Source organism: Alosa alosa, chromosome 13 (assembly GCF_017589495.1).
Source record: "Alosa alosa isolate M-15738 ecotype Scorff River chromosome 13, AALO_Geno_1.1, whole genome shotgun sequence".
In the NCBI taxonomy this organism is placed as follows: domain Eukaryota; kingdom Metazoa; phylum Chordata; class Actinopteri; order Clupeiformes; family Clupeidae; genus Alosa; species Alosa alosa.
Genome location: NC_063201.1, coordinates 30,498,075 through 30,508,175, shown reverse-complemented (window position 1 = coordinate 30,508,175; position 10,101 = coordinate 30,498,075). Strand labels below are relative to the sequence as shown.

The 10,101-nt window shown below is 40.9% G+C and overlaps 1 protein-coding gene across 1 annotated transcript; it reads right to left on the bottom strand.

Annotated features, from left to right (window-relative positions):
* Positions 1-1,399: 1,399 nt before the first annotated feature.
* Positions 1,400-9,474, bottom strand: gask1a (golgi associated kinase 1A). The gene is made up of 6 exons (XM_048261950.1): positions 9,460-9,474; positions 9,122-9,265; positions 7,937-8,749; positions 6,846-6,968; positions 2,040-2,143; positions 1,400-1,836 (listed from the first exon to the last, which is right to left on the bottom strand). The coding sequence occupies exons 1-6, from the start codon at positions 9,472-9,474 to the stop codon at positions 1,632-1,634; spliced, it is 1,404 nt and encodes a 467-aa protein (XP_048117907.1). The 3' UTR covers positions 1,400-1,631.
* Positions 9,475-10,101: the final 627 nt, after the last annotated feature.

Genomic DNA, 10,101 nt, shown 5'->3' with positions numbered 1-10,101 from the left:
GCACCAAGAATGCTTCTATGTCGATAGATATATTGTAGATAAAAAGAAAAGGTGTTTTAATAGCATTTTAATAGCTAATATCACTCCAATTTTACACCAATACAAAAGTAGCTAAGGCACACAATAAAAAGAATAAACATTTGCTGTGAGCTGTGCTTTAATTTGATAGTGTTACAGCGTTATAAAAGGATTGAACTAAAACATTTACACTGCCTTTACCACAGATATGTGAGGATATTCTCACTTTACACAGAGCTTCTCCTTCATGCAAATGTCCTTCTTCAAAGAGGGAGGATCCATCAAGGATGTTAACTCATTCAGACCATGTTTGCATCCTTAGATGTTTAAGTAATAGTTGAAATCAGTGTGCTAGGACTTCCCACCATCACCATAGCTGACTGCATTCATTCACTTGTCTTACTTAATTAAAACCTGAGGATGAATTCATGTCAATGCAAGACTGACCACCGAGAATTCCAATTTAATATTGTGAATATTAGATATTCTAATATGGTGACATCATGTTACCTCCCTTTCACTGTTCTTTCAGGCTTGAGAAGTTCTAGAGTTAGAATGGGACCATTTGGTCCTTTGTGTTAACCTGCCAGAGGAGTCATGCCCATTTAGTTTTTCTCAGTCGCTTTGGTGCTATTCTCACATCACTATTAACATTTGCACAGCAGTTAGTGCATTTCTCAAAACAATTAGTGCAAACTGCAAAACCTAGTGGATGACCTGCAAAAGCACGTCACTTGCTCAAAATGGATAGTCCATTCCTCAAAAGCACGTATTCATGTCAATGAAACTGTCAGTGTCATCAAAATGAGAAGTCTTGACACCATCGTTTATGAACAAGATAGTCAAATGGCTTTGTCATGTTTTCATTATGACAGTTCTCTCAGTGTTTTCCAATGCAAAAAAAGGGCAGAAAAAAAGGTGACACTACCTGAACATGCTCAAGACAGCACTATACACTACTTGCACAGCCATTTGAAAACTACAGTAAAGTTACACATTGCTGTAGTTAGGGGGAGTAAGTGAGTACAAGACACTGAATACATTACATTTTACTGTATGCTCTTTGCAATTCTACAGCATTGTGACAGAATTTGATAACTAGTTCAACAATTTTGTATGTAATGACTCAAGCAATGAAATGAAGACTATTAGTTTTATAGGGAACGACTATTCAGCATTCATAAGTATAGTTCATTTTGACTGACATGACATAAGCAAATGATAATGTTAAAAAACAGCAGAGAATTGTATGAAAGCAACTGATATGTCCAAAAGCATTTTCAATTTGTTCAGAGGAAGGAGAATTTGCTACTATGATGTGCACAAATGACTAAATGTTGTGGAGGTTGAACTAATAGTTATGAGAATTTTCATTCTGATCTGCAAAAAGCACCAAAGCGACTGAGAAAAACTGTAACAGGCTTCCTATGTGTTGGTAGCACTGTGTGCTATAGCAGATCCCTGATGACTTTGTAGCAGCTTACACAATCCCTGCTCCCCTGGCGTCTTCTATTCACCTCTGTGTGCACCTATTCCTTAGCTCTCTTATGCCTGGATACATTCTGGTGTAAGGCTGCCCTTGGAAAGACCATGCATGTTGCTCATGACCACTGTCACAGATCCTTGTTGAGTCTCAGTCTCCTGTTGTGGATGTGCTGCAGCAGGATTGTCCCTCGCTGCTGAATGGTGTGGATGATGGGCCTCAGGCCCTCTGCTCCTCCTCTGCTCTCCCACAGCACCCGGTCCGCAGACAGAGACCTCAGGAGCATGCTCTCCAGACAGCCTGACTGCAGGATGCTCACAGCTCGCTCAGGGAACCTACCGGTGGAGGTGCAACAAACGTCACTCTGGGGCTCCATCATCATGTCATGTACCATATGTAAATAGCATTGCTTTGAAGGAACTTTGTTTTTAAAACCTATACCAAACTCTAAGATCAATAGTAGAATAATATTCAAAGGTGGCTATTAGTGACAATCTGTAATCTGCAATCATAAGATTCATTTGGTCATCGCACTTACTCATCAATGCCCTCCACTAATCGAAAGTTGAGGTTGTCATGAGGGTGATGTGGCCGACCTGCATTGTCTATAAATACCAGCCTGGAGGGATCAGCCTTCCTCACCTACAACAACAAGGGAAGGAAGGAATGACAGAATTTGCCTTTCTTTTCTCCTTTTATAGCATAGTTTGCAAAGGCTATTCCTGATGTACAAGAACCACTCTATCACAAAATCTCTACGGCTGTCAGATTCAGCTGAGGGTTCTGATGTATGGGTGAATTAAGTATAGGACTGCAGGGAGGAAATGTACATAAATCCTCACAAAGCTGACAGACTGAGCTCTGAGCACTTGGAGTCTGACATCCCAAGGACAAAGTTTCTGTTGGAAAGGTCTCCAATGCAAATGAACAACAGTCTGAAAATGAACAGACTGTTATTATACTGTATACAATCAAATGTCCAGAAAGTCCAAGGCTGAAGTGGATCATGTTGAAATGTTATGATTTTAGTGAAAGCTTTTAGTCTTGCAGTAGACATGAAGTAATTCTCCACAACCTTTCAATTACATAAGTAGTGGATGAGAACAGTCTGGAGCTGCTTCAGTGGCATGGAGGCCCAACCCATATCCCCATTCGGGACACTAGTGGTTAGCTTCAGTGACACTGATAACATGTATTGAACTGAGACTTTTCTACTTAACCCTTTAGACCTGAACATTAAACAGAATACAGACTAATGCTCATTTTAGAACCCCAGTAAACATGTTCACAGTACTGTGTCTACAATCTAGACTTGTAGTCAAGACCGCCTAAACCGAGACCAAGTCGAGACGAGACCGAGACGAGACCAAGACCGAGACCAAAAAAAAAAAACAGCTAGTGAGCTAGTGTTACACCATAACTTGCATCAATTGAATAAGAGCAGCATACTGGGGTAAGAGGTCCAGTCCCAGTTTAAATTTAATTTAAGAAGGTATTATTTCAACAGACAGAACAATGCAGAGACAGAGCATGTCATGAATGTGTGTGACTGTGAGCTCACTCACTGTAAATGTTTTCGTAGACTGGGTGAGATAAACTATGTATAGCAATTGCATGACAGCTGTTACTGCACTATTAGAGGATTGAGATTCCTTTGTCTTTTGATTGGATGAGCGCCAGTTTCTTAATCACAACAAAATACATGTATGTCATTGATTGGTTGCATTTGAAAGGTTGCATTTGAAGGGCGTGAAAGGCGAAATAATGTAATGTTATCAAATGTTATCTTTTGTATCATGGACATTATTTGTTGCAAATCTCCCGACCACTATGTCGACCTGAGACCGCAAGACTAAGACAATGAGACCAAGACCGAGGGATCCGAGACCAAGACAAGACCAAGACCAAAGACGGTCGAGACTGTGACAAGACCGAGACCACATAAAAGTGGTCTCGTGACCGGTCTCGAGACCAAGACCGTTCTCGAGACATCCAACTCTACTACAACTAGATGTACCGCATAGTGGTACAAAATATGACCGCCGCTCAGTCTTGTACATCCGTTCCGCGAAAATAAATCACACTTCAATTTGTCTCCATATTTTACTCCATCCCCCACTCTTGAAACTTTTGTGTATGCTTGTTTGGCATGCCTGAGTGTGTGTGTGCGGCTGCACAGAAATTACCCTACTGGTGCTGAAAAGGTGAATAGATTGTAGAATAGCCAAAGAAGATGTAGAATTGTTATAAAATCTTTAAAATCTCTAAACAATCACATGTAGGGCAGTTCATCACAGTTCATCCATTGCAACTGGATTGATGAAAGGTCACTTACACCTGTAGGCTACATTGTATTTGGGAAAAGCAAAAGGTATCAGCATAATGTTATTTATTTATTTATTTATTTATTTTTTATGTATTTTTAAACAAAAACATCTCTGTCAGTTCCATGCCATTTTCAACAGCTATCAAAAACAAAGGTCATTTTTGGATGGATGGATTTTTTGTGAATGTTTCTTCTTCTACATAAGATTTTAGTAATCTTTAGTTCATGTAATACTTTATTGTCAATGCACAAATTAAGTAACAGTAGTCTGAAACGTTATTGTTAATGCACAAATTAAGTAACAGTAGCCTAGTCTGAAACGAAATGCTGTTTTACATCTAACCAGTGGTGCAAATAACTGACATGTCCAAATGGGCCTTGATGAAATGCGTCGCTAGACTGTTCATACACATTTTAACGGGCCAAAGTTGAAGAGCTTTTGTCCGGTTATTGTTAGTGCAAATATAGGCTGATTCATGTTCCCTTGCATTGTTTAACTGAGGTCCATGGCTAGTCTGGCTTTCATCAGACCAAGCTCAATCTTTTAAGAAATCAAAAAATAAATAGCGGGCAGATCAGGCTGGGTTCACCCAGCCTAGTCCATAGGCACCCGATATTGTTTAATTTTCCGATTGAGATATACACGCTCTGGCTATTCTAAATGCAAAAATGCATCAGGGAGTTATGACAAAACGGTAACTAACAAACTAGATCCTAATAGAAAGCTGTTAGCTTCCCTAAACTACAGGTAGGATTATAAGGTAGGCCTATTTACAACATAAATTGTCAATAGGCTATGCTGGCTTACACAAATAAAATCTCCTTTGAAACCAATGGCTTCGCCTTACAGTATCAAGCGGACTTAAACTGTCATATCGTGGCGAAAAGTTGTAATAACATTCACGCAGCTCCATAAGTCAAGGAAAGCGCGAATGAAGTAGCCACTTCTAAATGGGACCCACTACACAGTAACTTAAGGTGTTTTGCTAAAGCAGCCATAATGAAATGAAGGTGTCATTGTTTGGATACTTCACACACACGTGCTTTTTAATTTCACAGACTACAACTACCAAGCTGCAATCAAAGCACATCGATTCCCCTCTCACACCCTGCACGCACTTAAAACAAAATAAACAGGCGTCTCAGTCTCACGCATGTATAGGCAAAACTGTATCAGACCGTGTAGTGTAACGTTGGTAAATCTTCCATTGCACAGAATGATTTTGTAGCACGTGCAATAAATGACAGTCGAAAATACAAAACAGTGCTGCTATACATTTGCTTGGTATAACCGCATTTATAGTTTTCTACAAATGCAATAAATCAAATGCCTCCATCACTCAACCAACGCTTAACGGTAACATTACCTAGGTCCTTATTGATATTACAAGATTAACGCATTCCTGCAGTAAAAACCAAGCATGTCCGATAAACATCCTCAGATTTATTTCGGGCTTCAAGAAGAAATGGGAATTACACTTCATGTGAACATCGCCCTATCCTTATTAGATGTTAAATGTGGTAAATTACAGTCCTTGTATGAAGCGTCCATTGTTTTTCCAACCCACTTTTAAATTCAAACAAAATTACGCCTCACTGCAACGATCATGCATCTAGTGGACAAACAACTACTTCTAAGCCAATACTGAAAATGCAGCCATGATGATGATGATGAATATTTATTTTGGCTTTCTTTTAATCCTACTGATTTTCATTTTTACGGGGGCAAATCACAAATGAGTGATTATGAGCCAGGTTGATGTGGGCCCTTGAGACCAACATACCATAAAAGATTCACAGAGAACTGTGTCTGCCCTACCCCTCCTTTCGGGGTCCAGTCCAGCGGGGGCTGCAGATGAAAACGAAAATGACGGTTCCATGCTATCCATGTGGGGGTACAGGCCCACCAAGTTTTGTGTACCCGGTCTTTCAGTGTCCCGGAATCCTTGTTGGTGTAATGCGTCACTAAATGTACACATAAATTATTTTATTGTAAGGCCCCCCATGAACGAAAGTACACAAAACTTGGCATGCATTCAGAGGGTGTCATAATGATCCTACACTTTTAATTTCGTGCAGTTTTGACCTTGTCAGCCAGAGATATTGAGATGAAAAACACCTAATTTTTTTGCTTTTAATTTTTTTAACTAGGTGGCGCTATACATGAAATAAGTGGTAATGGGATGGGTTGACATGCCCCCTTAAGACCAACATACAAAAAAAGGTGGACCTCCTAGGCCCTACGGTTCTCGAGATATTCACAGAAAATTGTCTCCAGCCACCTACAGGCCAGTTGGTGTATAGTAACATAAATTAATTTATTGTGTGGCCCCCATGAACGGAATTCCACAAAACTTAACGTGCATACAGAGGGTGTCATAATGATCCTACACTTCCAATTTCGTGCAGTTTTGACTATGTTAGGTCACAGATACCTTCAATTACACCACCTCATTTTTACTTTTTGTGTTTAACTAGGTGGCGCTATACATGAAATGAGTGGTTATGGAATGGGTTGACATGGCCCCTTGAGATCAACATACAAAAATTGAGATCAACATACAAAAAAAAAAATGGTCCTCCTAAACCCTACGGTTTTCGAGATATTCACAGAAAACTGTGTCTGCCCTACCCCCTTCGGGGGTCCAATTCAGCGGGGAGCTACAGATCAAAACGAAAAACGATGGTTCCATGCTATCCATGTGGGGTTACATGTCCACCAAGTTTCGTGTACCCCGTCTTTCAGTGTCCCGGGAATCATTGACGGAAATTTGGGCATGCAAAAAGAAAAAAAAAAAAAATCTGACTAAACCTATATGACCGCCCGCTTAAGCTTCGGTCATAATAATACAATAACCTGATACAGTGGAGAAACCACCAGTCCCATCACAAGAACAGCCCTCTGGAGGAAACTAATTTCAGTTTTGTTTTACTGAAACAAGAGATCATTCTTGCTGTGTGAAGCTGAAGGCATAAGTTTAAAGAAAAGCATAAATACAGGAATGATTTTACACTTGCCAGGATATGTACAAGAAGAAGGTCATTAGGGCTTTTGCATTTAACATGCAACATATTCTCCAGGCAGACATCCGAGGGGTCTGGTCTGAATCCACAGCAGTAGCGGTCCAAACGGTCATTCACCTGGAAAAAACACACACATATGAATACTCCCTTAATCAGCAATTCGTCCCCTTAGAATTATAAGGTTCTATCTGACATTTTTGTCAAAATTGAGTTATTTACATATTCTTATTCTATGACACCTTAAGAAGATGAGGTGAGGTGTTTCTTGTAGTTGTATTCATTTTTGGATATTATATCTGAAGAGGTTTGTTCCACTTAGCAGTATAACTCTATGGAATTCTAAGACTTTGAAGCTCAATATCTCAGAACTACTCAGAACGCAGATAGAACCCTATAATTCTAAGGGGACGAATTATCATCAGCACATGCCAGATTAGGCTCTGTCACAGCCTGTATAAACATGTTCATTTTGACAATTGAGTTTATGAGTTTATGGTCTCACCACTGGAATGTCAACGTTGATGACTAAGTTGATGCAATGTAGCATCTATGTGCAATAACTTATCATTCAAATAAACTTACATACAAATTTGAACTTTACCACATTCATGACATTATTTTTCCAGAATATTTTATGATAATGTAAAGATTAAAACATTCAAATTCACACTATACATTCTTTTTTTGTACAGAAAATGTATGCATTGCACTGTTGTAAAGATGGCTTCAGGCTTCAGCCGACCTGTTATCTCAGGTGTTAAATGCCTATGTCAAGGACGCATTGTCAAGGACGCGTTGTTCACATGTTCAAAGGCCCACTTGGCACGGTCTCCAAATCAATAGTGCTACTAGGCCAGGGCCACTGTACACTCACTGTACTCTTACTTACACCAAATTCAAATTGTAAACATAAACAAACCATGCACTCTGTTTGACTTTGCACAAATATTGAAAGTAAATTACACCCTGTACCCTTGTTGTGTTTAAAGATTAACATCTGAGATTATAAACTGGCGATGAATCTTCTTAAAATGTTTTTAAAATAAAAAATAAATGAATGGAAGAGATAATACTTGCCATCTTACCTGCAGCAAGAAGTCAAACAGTGCCAGGCGGCCCCATTCAGAGTGGTGTACCCCCACACATGGTGTGGCATTCAGGGACACGCGGGCCCCACACCTGCTCTGCAGAACCTTCTGGTACAGTGGCCAGGAGAGGGAGAAGGAGTTTTGGTCATTGTCCACCTCCGCCAGGTGTTGAATGTCAGGATCCCACCACACAACTGGTCTAGAGGTACCACTGATATACCTGTATGGTAGCAGTTTGCTTTTGAAGTTCCTGAGCATGGAGGGAAGGCTTCTGTTCAGTTCCAGTACCCTGTCCAGGTGAAAAGCCAGCACCTCAAACCAATCACTGGGCCGCTTGATTAGAGCACATGATCCTGACTGACAGTGCTGCCTGTGGTCCGGCACGGCCGCTGTCTCTCCGGCCCCCAGGCCAACCTGAAGTACCTGACCATGTCCTGGAATCCTGGCCTTGCTGAGGACTACGCCACCTGAGAGGAGGGCCATCTTCTTCACATCATCTGCACTTAACCAGGGAAGGGACTCAGGTGTGCTCTCGTTCCATTTGTCATGAGATATCTGGCACAGATCCGACTTCTCTCCTCGCATCTGGTCTCTCAGTATGCTCTCTTTTTCAGCCAAAGAATGTGAACTCCTCTTCCAGAAGCCTTCAGGATTTTGTTCATGTGCAGTCTCTTCTCCTGAGACCTCTCTGACCGTCTGCTGGGTCTTCTCAACCTCTCCCACTGCCACACTCTCATGGCCACCTCCACCCTGGATGCATTTCTGCTTACATGGCTTTGTGCCGTTAGAGTTGTCTGGTGTTTTAGCAGTCTGGGAGATGACAGGTGCTTTTACAGAATGTGATAGTGGCTGTTTGAAGGGGATAGCACTGCTCCCACTGAATAGCTTATTCTCTAAAAAGTTTGAGTGAAGGGAAGGAGTTTTTTCTCTGTTTGAGAGCTTCCCTTTGGTCTTTGCTGGAGCTAACTCTTTTCTATGCCTGAGTTTAATGAAATAATCCAAATGTATTTCATTTGCAATATTTTTGCTTACACCAACGTCTCTGTGTCTTTGGTGATGAGTCATAAATTTGTGCTTAGCATTGTTCTCTAAACTTTTGAGTTTCCAGGCCCCACTGTGAGGTGGAGGGAGATCCAGCAGAGTGGTTTGTGCTCCCTCAGGAAGCCTCTTGCTGGTGCTCACTTTCAGGTCTCGTGGGGGAAGTGTCATTGTCTCCGTGGGAAACAGGGGAATGGTGTTGATTAAGACCACAGACAAGGTGAAGAGAGCCAAGAAAGTCACCACAGACCGCCTCTTGACACAGATCTTCATGAGTGATCTCAGAGCCTGTGGGAGCACAAACCAATGAGTTTAAATCATTAAAAGTTGATAATAAATCTGAATTCATGACACTGACTTAATGAAGCACCATCATGGAAGAATTTATATTTGTGTCCCTCAGAGTCACTATTCAATACTATTTAGTGCAGACGGTATCCAGTTAGTCAAAAACGACTAAAAGGGTCACGATCCTACCTGACTTGCAGAAGCAACATTGTGTTGCTTTAAATTAGATAACGACAAAACCTCTAGTGCAACTACTACACTGGTGCTACAATTGCTAGTATTTCTCTTACTAGTATACCACCTTTACAGCACCCAGTCCATAATAAGGGAATGGAACATTTTAAGTGTAGATATGACACCCTTTACATGACATTTGTGCAAGTTCCTGGCCAAAATCTCTAAATGTCACTTTAACACTGAAAGATACTGTCCTATTTTGAGCAATTACAAAGATTTCAAAGATCTGTTTTGTGTATGTTGGTGGGAAAAAAACCTAAAATGTGCTGAATTTGATAATCATCATGACTGAATCGGAGTGTGGGAGTCAGCTTACATTGAGTGGAATGTCTCAGATCCATGGGATCTTTTGCTTGTGGCGGGCTGCTTTATGACTTTTCCAGATACTGCCTGTGAAAGGCGTTCATTATCCTCCACGCAAAGAATGTCATGCCTGCAGTCGAGACTGACTCGGGATTCACCACTCCTGCACTATGACCTGCCCTGTCTCAGGTTATGGCCCACACCACAGGGGCTACTGGCTAAGCAAACGCAGAGCTTAGGAGGTATTCCAGAATGATCTGTGTTATATTCTAATCGTATTTCTTGGGGCTAACTTA